The sequence below is a fragment of the Cryptosporidium muris genome, genomic scaffold (assembly GCF_000006515.1).
Source record: "Cryptosporidium muris RN66 scf_1106632373437 genomic scaffold, whole genome shotgun sequence".
Classification (NCBI taxonomy): Eukaryota; Apicomplexa; class Conoidasida; order Eucoccidiorida; family Cryptosporidiidae; genus Cryptosporidium; species Cryptosporidium muris.
The window spans coordinates 1-12,922 of record NW_002196587.1 but is presented as its reverse complement, the minus strand read 5'-3'; the positions used below and the strand labels follow the sequence as shown (position 1 = coordinate 12,922).

Genomic DNA, 12,922 nt, shown 5'->3' with positions numbered 1-12,922 from the left:
CTTTATATGATACAAAATATTAGTGCATCGATACACGTGAATCGCAAATTAGGTAAAAGTAATAGGTATAAATAATTCGAAATTTATTAGAATTGAACTTTAGGGAATTTTTCACTGTTTGAATAGGGATTTGTTAGTAAAGCTATCAATGAAAACATTAGGAGATCCTATATCCATTAAAGGTTTGTCTCATATTGAAACTTCACGTACAGATAGAAGATTAAAGACTCTAAATCTAAATAATAATGCAAATAGTTCATTTGATCCTTTATATGAGTTAGAATCTAAGGGGATTTCTACCACTTTATCTACGAAATATAAGGCAATGATTGTCTTTGATACAGGAGGTATAGAAATAGAAGCTGATAGTTATAACAGAGATACTGAGAAATTAAACATTACTCGCAGAAATAAATACAAAGGTATAAAGAGGCAATATAGAAATATTATCTTAACAAGTGGTATTGATCCTATTATAAGTAGACTTAAGGGACAGAAAATCTATTACTATTATGGTGAAACAATAGATAATAAAAGACATGGCTGGGGTATACTAGCTGATATGCAGAAAATAATTTATGAAGGCATGTGGAATTATGATATTGCTTATAGTTGGTATATATGCTATCACGTTTCAATGGTTGAAATGGGTTTTAGAGGTATAAAGAGGAATCCAAAAGTGTTTATATTAGCTGGTAAAGAGGCAAAAATTATATCAGATGATAGCGAAATATGTAGAGAGAATCCTTTTTTTGAATTTTTGGAATTACATGATAAAACAACTTATGAAGACGATACCTTGATAGCTAAAGAAGAATCTAAAGAGTTTTATAAAATATCTAATAATGTAATAGATGACTCAAAAATCCCAAAATTATTAATTGGGGGTATACCTGTAGATATATCAAATACTCCAATTATAAAGAGAAGATCTAGGAAAATAAAGACACTAAATTATTCTATTTTACCTAGTTATGAGTCGGATTCAAATAAAAAGAAAAATATGTTAATACCAGAGAATAAAAGGAAGAATGATATGGATTTAAAGTATATTTATAGAAGAGGTGCAACATTTCCTGAAACTCTTTATAGTTCTCCTACTGTAGATGAGCTTGATTGTCTTGGATATTTCCAAGATTTTTCTAATGAAGTTTTAAGTAGAACAACATCAGAATCTAGGAAATCATCACAAAATACAGATAATTTCAAAGTTAATAATTTATACCCATTACCACTGACAGCATCTGAATGCTTCCATTGGAGTAGAGGCACTTTAACACGTTTCTTAGCTTCTGTTGGTCTTATAAATGAAGCTTTACTTATTCAGAGGCATCATATAAGAGGATCTGATATTTCAAGGATTTCACACTGTGACCTAATACAGATTGGAGTTACAAATGCTTATTCAAGGAGATTTATTATAAGTTTATTTAAACAATTGTGGAATTCAATAGATCCTTCAGATCCACTATTACCTGTTAACAGACGTAAATTAGGAACAATATACTTACCATATATTCCTGCATTTATGATAAAACTGGGACAACATCTTGGTGAGGGAGCTTATGGATTTGTAAGGAAAGGTTTTCTAAATAGAACTCCAATAGTTTGTAAAATATTTGCATTTAATACAAAATTCTATGATAGCTTTGATACTAGCACTAATAATGTTAGTGATTCAATTAATTCTTCTTTAGAATCTATAATTCAATATGATAAAGATAAAAAGCTCAAGCCACCTACACATACCATTACAGGTACTCCACCACATCATTCATCCAATTTTCCCCAGCAGTATTTATACAAATATAGAGGAAGTCAGATAATGGGTTTGAACTTATACAGGTACTTACCAACTCCAGTTAAACAAAGAGATTGGGAAGGTAAAATACTTTTTATGCTCCAATCACATCCTAACATAGTAAAGTGCTATGGTACTAGTCAGGTAGGTGCTGGTTATGAATCTTTACTTTTAGAATATTGTGAAGGAGGAAGTATGGATAAATACGTATTTAGAAATAAGTTTAGTAGTGTGAATTGTATAAGAAATAAATATGTTGACAGGATACAGTTATTATCTTGGCTAAAAGATATAGCTTGGGGAATGACACATGTTCATAATTGTGGGATTCTTCATAGAGATCTTAAGCTAAGTAACTATTTTATATCTAATATAAATGGAGTTTCCAGAGGTAAAGTTGGGGATTTTGGCATAGCTGTACCAATATCAGATAATGATTCTAGATCAACTATTTCTTTATTTGGAAATGTTTATTATGCTGCACCTGAGGTTTTGAGAGGTGAAGGATTCTATGAGCAGAGTGATGTATGGTCATTTGGGATTACTTTGTGGGAAATATTATCTGAAACTATATCATATGAAGGAATGAATGCTGGGCTAGCAATGGTAACCAATGCAGCAGGTCTTAATATTTTACAGATCCCATATAATGTACCCAAACGTTTATGTGATCTATTAAAGTCTATATTAAATCATGATTGGAGGAGAAGACCTGATTTTCGTTATATTGCAGAAGAATTGACACATATAATTAGCCAGACTGAGAGCTCAGTATATACAAAGTTACAAAGCTTCCTTGCAGCATGAAGTAGGCGGGTGGATTCCATGCTCCAAATTCAGGTACCAAAAACAGTATTGAAAAAAAAGGAACTAACCAACATTATTCCATGTTAACTGATAATATTTTTAATGAAATTTCACGCTTGGACTCATTAATAGCTAGTTATCATGGTTTAGCAGCAACTAAGAGATATGGTGACTCTACAGTGACATATTATTCACAAAGTATAAAGGATATGCTTGAAGGCATTAGAACAAATTTAAGAAATATCGATAAAATTGAAACTAAGGCAAAAGTGGAAGATATCCTGAAGTCTCGCATGGATAAGATTAGCTTTATTGAAATGACCCTTAGAGATAAGGAGTATCTTAGTTCATTGACTAAGGTCCCAAGTTATCAGGACGAAAGTGAAGAAGTGGTACATAGTGACCTATCACTAGTAGAAAAAGGAAATGCATTCTTGAAGTTATCTAGTAACTCAGTAACTAGAATGAAGAAAAAGATCGTAGAAACTGAAAAGTTAGGTGATGAAGCTTTGAGTAAAATACATATTCAAGAGGAACAATTAGAAAAGATAAGAGCAGGTTTAGGTGATGTTGATTATAACTTGAACAGAGCCAAAATAACTATTCGTGCTATTGCTAGAGATGCAGCTACAGATTTTTGTGTCCGTATATTGTGTGGAATATTAACAGTAGCTGTTGTTATTTTGATTATTATTATAATTATAACTTCAACAAAGAAATAAAAATTATTTTTTTATGAATCCTTGATATATAATATAAATTTTTTTTTATAATACCGAATACATAAGATATATAAATTATAACAGTATTTATTAATTACTAGAAAATTGAAGATTGTTTCTAGTTAAGGCATACTTTGTCAGGTTTGTAGTATATTAGGAAACACTTTGATTATATAAATTAACCAGTCATTGATATATTAAACCTGGATAAATAAACAAAGGTTAACTAATAAATTGAATATTTTTGAGTTCCAAGATATGTATAACTAATAGTTTATATTATCTAAATATAAATCTATAAATAAATGTACACTTTAGTTTGAAGTGCTAATATCCGGAATTTGACTAATACTCCACAATTTCGTTAAATATTGACTTTGCTCCTCAAAATTATAAGATCTATTAGTATATTTTCTCTTATTCAAAACTATCTGAAATATATCATAAACAGGAATATTGTTATATCTATTCATATTCATAAATTTGTTTATAATATCTTTTAGGTAAGAATTTGTATATTCATGATTATTTACAAGAGAATTAGAAGTTGTCTTTGAATTATTTAAAATATTCAAATTTAACCAGTACAGCCAATGATCTAAATATAGCCAGATTCTATGAGGAGATACTTCACAGTTTAGAGAATTCTTAGACTTGCAATGCAACTGTGGACAGTTATATCCATTACTTAATAGTATACGTCTAGTAGAAATGTTGCACTCTTTACAAGTTCCACAAAATGCAGAATAACAACCTAAAGTGAGTGATCTAAGGTGATTATTTAACCAGTTTGTGAGATATTCCAGTGGATATTTATTTGAACAAACATTACAAGTCCATAAATTTTCTTTTAGGCAATTAATGATCATTTGTGACTCGTCATTACCATTCTTACGACAGAATAAACAAGGTAAAGAAGCCAATATTGGAACTGAATCATAATTTTCAGGAGATTTTTTCCATTGGAAAGGAAGGAATGGATCTTGGTGTTGATCATTTTCTTCTTTATGAACAATTTCATAAAAATACTTGGAGTCTAAACCTAAGCAAGAAGCTAATCTATATATTTCTAAACCAGGAATTGGGGCACAAAGACGTGATATTGGAGGCAGTAATTGTTGGCTCTTATACCATTCAATATCAATTTCTAAATTTTGTTGTTTAACTTCATCTAAAGAGTATGCCCTTCTCCCTAAAGATGATCCTGATTGAGGTTTATTAGAATTCTGGCTAATCTCAAGATTTGGAAGTTCTTCCATACATATAATATATGATATCTCAGTCCCTGGTCTAATAGGATGTCCAGAATTAATCAATCTTTTAGCTACAATAACGTGAGGTAGTTGAAAGGGATCTGAATAATATTGAGGAAGTTTATTTAATGCTTTAGTAATTATGAAATAATCAGCTTCAATTGTTTTATTATTTAATTTTTCATTAAGATCCTCTAACAGTGTTAAGATATCTAAAATTACTTCTTCAATTGGCTTGTTTGAAAATATTGAATTTAATATAGCTTTCGATATATCCCTAGTTAATTTTGACCAATCTCTCCGAACTAAATCTAAACCTTTATATTCTAGTTTAAATTGTCTTTTATAATAATCTAATACCTTTACACAGGCATACTTCTTTTTCTTAAGAAGAAGTAGACGTTGTAAAACATCATCAAGATCTATTTCAAGTTTTTTATAGTCCTTATTAATTGACTGTTTTATCTGATTTGCCAATTTCAAAACTTGTTGATAGCCATATCCATCCCCCTCATCCAGTATGCCTGTATTTACCATTATACTATCAGTATCCCCATATATAACTTGTAATTTAAGTTCATCTTCAACTTTATTTTTAGCACTTTGGAGAATTTGGCGACCATATAGTGTAATTGTTGAAGCCAAATCCCTTGCATAAAACCTTGAATTTTTGTATCCGAGACAACCATAAAGTGAGTTAGCTGTAAGTTTCAAAGCTAATTGTCTTATTTCCAATTGTAATCTCCTGGATGGACTTGTACTATTTAAATTCTTTAAAATATCCTTGATATGTTTTCTTCTTCTAACAAGACTTTCTAGAATACCTGGTAAAATAATTTTATCAAATTTTAAGGTCCCAAAGTTATTCATTAGTGAATCTTTAATATCTCCCTGATACTCAAAAATATTTTCATCTGAATATATTTCTGCTTCTGAGTTTAGATTACTTACTTCCTGACTTTTCTTTGTTATATCATCAATATTGCTTATTTTTCCAATATTTCTCTTAGTAAAACATATATTAAATTCTTGGATGATAGAAGGATATAAAGAGTTAAAATCTAGAAGAATTACAAATCTGTCATATAAACCTATAAGAGGTTCAAGTACAAGCCCCCCTGTATATGATATTTCATCCTCTGCTTCTGGAGTATCTGTATCTTCATGAAGTCTTTGAGACTGGCTCTTGTTATAAGATGAAATCTTAGTAATTTTATCTGGAGTAACAAATTTAGCTTGGTGGAATTCATGTAATAAGAGATATTCATTACGCTCAGCTCGAAGGTTAAGTAAACTCTTAGACCAAAGAAATCCTGCTATATTTGTTAATTCTCTTGTTAATGGTAGTACCTGTAAATGAAATAGTAATTTTAAAACTCCTAAAGCTTCATAAAAATTCCTACAAATAGATTTATGAATTGTCTCTATTGATGAATAGACAGATTTATATAAATCAATAATTTGATTAGATCCTTCAAGTGCAGAATGAAGCTTCACATCATTAGGAAATATATCCATACAAATAGAATGCAATTGATAATTTGTTCTACTTTTAAGAAATTCTCTGCTAGATAAACAAGTATCACAAATAAGACGTCCAGTCAATAATGCTTGTATTCTTTTAATTCCAGAAGGTAACTTTTGCAATGACTGTTTAAAAGAGCTACCTAAAGAAGATCCAAATACATTCAATTTTCCTAATTTCCAAATATTAGGGGTATTCAAAGTTAACAATCTATTACATAGAATATCCAAATGCTCATTCCATATATTATGACCTATAATAATATCTGGGTCTAGTTGAGAAATTGCCATTACAAAAGCTAATAATAAAGACTTTTCAGAGGAATAGTAATATATCCCTGATTTATTCATGTACTCTTCAACATTAATAGGAAATGGAGTATTTATATTATATCTTCTTATCCCAACCCAGGGATATATACAATAATGTTTACAGGATTTATTTTGCAAAATATTATCAACATTAAATTCATCCCAACATAATTCATCTATATTCTGATTTCTTAAAGCAACTATTGATATACTATAAATCTCTGATACTGTAGAGTTCCCTTGTCTACCACATTGAACTTTTATTGATACTAATGTCAAGGGAGGTGAATTAGGAATAGGGCCATCATCATAATTTGTTGTACTATCGTCTCCATTAATATCATTTAAATTATTACTAATAGCTTTCGAGTCCACATTACAATCATCCAATATCTCAGTATTTTTATTGATCAGTAATTTCTTACTAATTAGAGCATTCCATATTCTAATATTTTTCCAGGTGGATACATGGATCTCAACCTTGCATTGAGACCTTCGACCATCTCCAACTGATACAACTTTATAGGGTTTCATTATTTTTAACCAAGAAGGTCCTTTTATTCTTCTTTTAATAATAAAATTTTCTACTAAGGATTTATTTAAACCAAATATGTGAGAAAATGTTTCACCCTTTATATTATTTGGTAAATTGGGATTTTTACTAGGGTATAATACTTTAAGAAATGGCTGGTTTGGACCGTACTTTACTCCAGATTGAGTAAAAGCAAAATTTCTTATAACAGGTTTCATCTTTATTTGGGGGATATTGTACTTCTTCCTTATTGAAATCATTTCCTTTGCTACTGACTGACATATATCCACTGGATTTGGATGTTCTGGATATGCATCTTTAGGGTATATATACAATGATCTATAAGTATTTTGGATAATAATACAAGCACTTTCATTAAGTTCCATTTGCTCATTACTCATATTACTCAAATTCTGAGTAAATATTTTACCAAATAAATATATCTCGCCTGAATTGAAATCTTCTGCAATATCCACAATATAAAAACTCAGACATTCATTCACATCTTCTATTGGTATTATATTAACCATTTCATTTGATTTATTATCTCTAAAACTCATAAATGAAATCTTTTCTTGCACTAAAAAAGTTTCTGTATTTGAATTATCTATAATACTGTCATTTTCATGCTTTGTATCGTCTGATTCAGGCATTACTAAATTATAATCTAAGTTGAAAGTATCAAATTCTTTTTCTATAGTTTCATCATTTAATTTACCATATTCCTTGTCCTCCTTAATCAATTTGTGCTGATTATTTTGTTCTTCTGAACACTTTATTTTAATAGACTTGTCATCACCTTGTAGACTCGTATCTAGTGGTGTTTTCACATCATCCTCTACTTTTAATATTTCCAAATCATATCTTATTTTTTTATCTATATCATTGGAGTCATTTGGTATATTTTCCAACTCTTCAATTTCTAATTCTGCTTCAAAAGACTCTAATGTATTCAGTATATCATCAGTTTTACAAGGATTTATACTACTACTCTTATTGCTAGATATATTTTTATTAGTAAATATAGATATATCCTGAAATTGCTTGAATATTGATTGTTCTGTAATTTTATAGTCTTCATAATTCTTTCTACGTTTTTTTTTCTCATCAATTCTATTTTGTTTATAATCTTGCTCAGGTATGTGATAGTAATTATCTAATAAATCATGACCATCATCTTGATATCCAATTCCATCATCATCGACTACAAAATCACTCTTACGCCTTTCTTCACAAATTTTTTGATACTCTATTTCATCTACTTCATCATAAATCTTCTCATTCTCTACTAAGTATACATCAATAGCTCTAATCTTTCCCTCCCTCACTTTTCTTAAAGTTGATAAAGCCTCTGCCGTACTATTTTTAGTCCTATTACGCATTATTAAAGTTACATAAATACTAATTTCTTATTAATGACAAATCTTTAATATTGCTACCCACACTTATTCTATAACGAGCATGCTCAGTTACAGCTTAATCTCAGCGCCACGCTTGAATAAAACTTATTACTTAAAAGTTATATACTAACTATTGCAGAGTATACCAGTTACAACACTTGCTATAGAGAAAAAAAGTGGATTCTGTAAACTATTTCTCAATATATTCTAACATCAGAATACTTATGGAGTAAAAGTATTACTATTTATAGATATAGATTAAACTTTCTACTTTTAGTATATTTAATTTAATAATATATTTATATTATTATTTTTTATTTATTCAATTATATTCAAGATCTATAAAATAATCTACTATAGCTAATACTGTAATTGCAATGCCACGTTGATGCACTTACAGAATTATCTATCACCCTGAAATTATATTTTAACTACAAAATGTTTAGATAAATTGAATCTCTTTAGTAAACTTTTTATCAGAAAATATCTAAGATATACTACAAACTTTAATTTAATTGTTATAATTTATTGATTGTAGGGTTTTGTAGTGATTACATAAGATAAATTGCAATACAGAATACTAAATTTTAAATTAAAGAATAAATTAGAATTTAACTAATAAATCTATTGAATAACTTAATATTAATAGTTTTAGGATAAGTATATCCAATCTCACTTTATATCAAGAATTAACTCTTCTTAATAGAGAGCCCTTAATGTTCATTAATCTTACAAGAGGATATTTAAATTTATCTTTAATATTTGAGATATAAAAATTCAATAGTTGCCTTAGATATTAAAATATCTAATAATATATCCTCAAATATAACTCAGGGAGTTAAATATCTATTTATTGAATACTTTCATTTATTCAAATAAACCTTTTAAAAGTTAGATGTTAGTTTAATCTTCCAATTAATTCCAGAAATATTTTGTAGAGACATTATTTTAAATAAAAATATACTTTTATATAAGACCATTTGGAAATCATTATTCCTGATTCAGATTATTTAATATTGAACGAAAAATTGTTTTTATTTATTAGTATGAAAGTAGAAATATTTTCAAAAAAATATTACTTAGAACTAGATACCTGCTAACATAAAATAAGAATGATATAAATAAAAACAAGTTGTAACTTCTATTAGTTGTAGGTGAATATGATATCTCCTTATAATAAGATAATTATCAACTTCAGAATAATTATTTAAATTTATTCAAAGACTTTTAATAATATTTTTGTTAAGAATTTAATCTATATCCTTTAAATGTATATATTTTTGCTATTAGGTATTTTCACTAGTTAATTTAAAATAAAAACTTAACATTTTTCAGTACAATTTTCATAAACTCCCTTTCATTATTTAGTAGTTGATTATTATATGATCTATATTTAAATTAGAACTATCTTAGGTAAAAAACTTGACATAAATTAGAATTAGTTGTAATTCTGATTAGGATATATTTATACTAAATTGTAATATAATGAAGCGACAACTTTAATAATATGAATATATAAAAAAAGAAGAAAAACTTATTCTGTTAATTTAAATGTTTTGATATTTTCTAGTTTAAATAATTCTTGTGTATCATTTAATTTTATAAAACCATTTGGTATATAATTTTCAATTTCATCAATAGATAATTTTTCCTCACTTATATTTTGTGATTGAACTGTTGTTATTAATTTTGGAGAGTTTGAAAATGTTTTATTAAACCATTCAATAAATTCCTCATATTTTAAATTCTGCAGATAATTGATTCTTATTTCTTTCCAGTTAAAATTAAATCTCTTCATTACAATTTCAGATACATACATTTTTCCTAAATTTCCTAAAGATCTTGGAGGTATTTTCAATTGAGATATAATTGACTTTCTAGCCAATTCGAAAGATTCTATATCAATATTATGAATATTAAATTTATTTTCATGAAAATCAAGAATTCTCTCTGTAATATACTTTACATCATATTGAGATGATTGGATAATAAATATATAGCATAATACTTGATCTCCAACATTACTAGGACTAGAATTAACAATATAACCTAATTGTTGTTTTGTACGTAAATCACTGAAAAATTTTTCATTAAATAAGATATGAACTAAAGTTAGTAATGACATATTTGTTTCTGTATATTCGGGAATAGGTAATGTTAATGTTACAGCACTATTAATATCTTCAGGATCAGTACATTTATTAAAATAATAAGAATTTTTATATCTCTCTGGTAATGAAAACATATCTAATACTTCATACATATTTACAAAATTTGATAATTTGTTATTTGAAGTTTTAGTTGAAATTAGTGTATTCTTAACATTTGTACTATTTAATATATTATTATCTAATAAATGGTTCTCCATATGTATATTTGCAGATATATTTGTTATTTGGTTTGTATTCATATTTTCTTCGATTTGACCACTTTTATTTAATAATGTATTATTAGATAATTCATCTAAATTTTGTTTTTCCCTATATTTTAACAAATTAATATCAGATGTGAAGTTCATATCTGGAATTTGATTTGAATAATTTATATTTCCAATTATCTCAAGGAATTTCTTAATTATAGTTATAGAATATCTTGGAGTATAATTACCTATAATAATACCTTCGAGTTTACTATAATTAGAAATAATCTTTGAGAAATGTATAATATCTTGATATTTTACATTATTCAATTCTTCTAATAATTTATTTGGTGTAATATATTCCTTAGTAAATATGCCAAAATTATACATTAAACACTGTTTATATGACTTTGAGTGCAATATTTTATTATTTAATGATTTCACTAAAAAGTCGTATACATGATCAAAATATTTTTTAATAAATTCACTAGAATTGTTTAAATTATAAGCAAATTCATATAATATTAATGGAATTTTATGAGAGAAGCCATCAATAAATATTTCCATACCATATGGTGTTCCATTATAATTATATGAAAATAAACTATTGATGAGTACTGTAGTTCCAACCTTATTAGAAAGACTTAATATTGAACTTAGTGAAAGTTGCAGTGATAACGAAAGTAATTGAGTTAAAATTACAATTTTATATTCTGATAGATTATTTATAAATTCATATGGAACATCTGAAATGATATCTTTAATATTATTAATATTAGGAAATATTAACCTTATATTTATTAAACTTTTTGGGATAGGAATGTTATGAGCTGGAATATAATATATAGATTTTAATATATCTGGTACTTTATCTGTTACATCTAAATCATTATATTCGTGTTGACTATTAAATATTTTAATTCTATTATATTTGACAAATTCTTGAAGTGAATTAAATAAAGTCATAGGATATTTCTGTTGTTTTATGATTGGATAATATATAGTAAAATCTGTTGGTATATATTTATTATCAGATGGTAATTTTATATCCATTCCATCTAATATTACAGATGAATTAATATGATGTAATTTATTAATAAAATATTTAGGTATCTCTTGTAAATTATATTCAGTCCCAAAATATTTCTCTTTTAAAAATACTTCATATTGTTCTTCATTAATTCCTTCATTATATTTTGTATTATTTAATATAACTTCATTATTAAATATTTGATTATATTTCAAAGAATCAAAATTGGGTTGGCTTAAAATAATAAACATATTATTTGGTTCTAATAAGTCCAAAATCTCTTTTATATAATTAATCTTCATTTCTTTTAATAAATAGTTAACTTTAAGTATCTCTTCAGGTTTACATTGATAATATTGTGAATAATATACTATATCATGAATTAATGATATAGTAGATTTTTGTGATGAATATTTAAAATCAATATCTGTAATTTGTTGTAATTGTTTAAAGAAATTAATATCTAATCTTGATTCTTTTAATAATTTTACAGTATAAAATATTGCATTAATAATTGGAATTAAATTATCTTTACCCTCATTCGTTAAATTAGTATCAATTGAAAGATATGAAAAACCAGATTTATAAGATGAACAATCAATAGATAATCTATCAGCCCATCCTTTTAATTTTAGATATTCAAATAAACTATCTTCTGTTTTACTATTTAACATCTCAGATATATAATGAGATGGATCATATTCATTTAAAGGTATTTGATAAGTTATTGGAAATATTATTGATAATGTAGTTTGATCATTAATAGATTTTATTCTTAATAAATAACCAATTAATGTATTTAATGGATTTGTTTCATTTATATTTATAAATTTTATATTCTTATCTTTAATATCTGAAAAGTATTTTATTACAATATCTTCAAGTTTAGATAAAGATTCATTTCCAATAATTGCAAGCTTCATTATATTAGAACTATAATAATTTGTATAAAATCTTATTAATTCATCACGTACATTAATTCCCATTAATTTTGGATTTATTTCTAAAGTTTCCTTATTACCAACAATAAATTTATTATAAACATGAGTTGAATTTGATAAATACCTTTGAACTTGTTCTATACGCCATATATCTGAATTAAGAAGTGCTCCAAATTCATTATCAACTGCATTTAATTCTCTATCTAAACATGATTCATTAAATCTAGGTGATTTAAAAAAT

The 12,922-nt window shown here is 26.5% G+C and overlaps 4 protein-coding genes across 4 annotated transcripts, besides 10 other annotated features; 2 read left to right on the top strand and 2 right to left on the bottom strand.

The window, feature by feature from the left end:
- Window positions 1–148: 148 nt before the first annotated feature.
- CMU_030690 (protein kinase domain-containing protein) lies at window positions 149–2,608 on the top strand (the record flags this gene model as incomplete). The annotated part of the gene is made up of 1 exon (XM_002142884.1): window positions 149–2,608. The coding sequence occupies one exon, from the start codon at window positions 149–151 to the stop codon at window positions 2,606–2,608; it is 2,460 nt and encodes an 819-aa protein (XP_002142920.1).
- Window positions 2,609–2,688: 80 nt separating this feature from the next.
- Window positions 2,689–3,330, top strand: CMU_030680 (uncharacterized protein; the record flags this gene model as incomplete). Its single annotated transcript, XM_002142883.1, has 1 exon — window positions 2,689–3,330. One exon carries the CDS (start codon window positions 2,689–2,691, stop codon window positions 3,328–3,330), a length of 642 nt encoding a protein of 213 aa, XP_002142919.1.
- Window positions 3,287–3,383: a sequence feature (AT_rich).
- A 261-nt stretch (window positions 3,384–3,644) lies between these two features.
- On the bottom strand, window positions 3,645–8,333 carry CMU_030670 (DNA polymerase family protein; the record flags this gene model as incomplete). The annotated part of the gene is made up of 1 exon (XM_002142882.1): window positions 3,645–8,333. The coding sequence occupies one exon, from the start codon at window positions 8,331–8,333 to the stop codon at window positions 3,645–3,647; it is 4,689 nt and encodes a 1,562-aa protein (XP_002142918.1).
- Window positions 8,334–8,628: 295 nt separating this feature from the next.
- Window positions 8,629–8,684: a sequence feature (AT_rich).
- Window positions 8,685–8,932: 248 nt separating this feature from the next.
- Window positions 8,933–8,999: a sequence feature (AT_rich).
- Window positions 9,000–9,293: 294 nt separating this feature from the next.
- Window positions 9,294–9,325: a sequence feature (AT_rich).
- A 224-nt stretch (window positions 9,326–9,549) lies between these two features.
- Window positions 9,550–9,592: a sequence feature (AT_rich).
- Window positions 9,593–9,885: 293 nt separating this feature from the next.
- On the bottom strand, window positions 9,886–12,922 carry CMU_030660 (peptidase M16 inactive domain-containing protein; the record flags this gene model as incomplete). The annotated part of the gene is made up of 1 exon (XM_002142881.1): window positions 9,886–12,922. A coding segment is annotated over one exon (3,037 nt), but the record flags the coding sequence as incomplete, so codon positions are not given.
- Window positions 10,548–10,576: a sequence feature (AT_rich).
- Window positions 11,616–11,643: a sequence feature (AT_rich).
- Window positions 11,797–11,818: a sequence feature (AT_rich).
- Window positions 11,899–11,952: a sequence feature (AT_rich).
- Window positions 12,556–12,579: a sequence feature (AT_rich).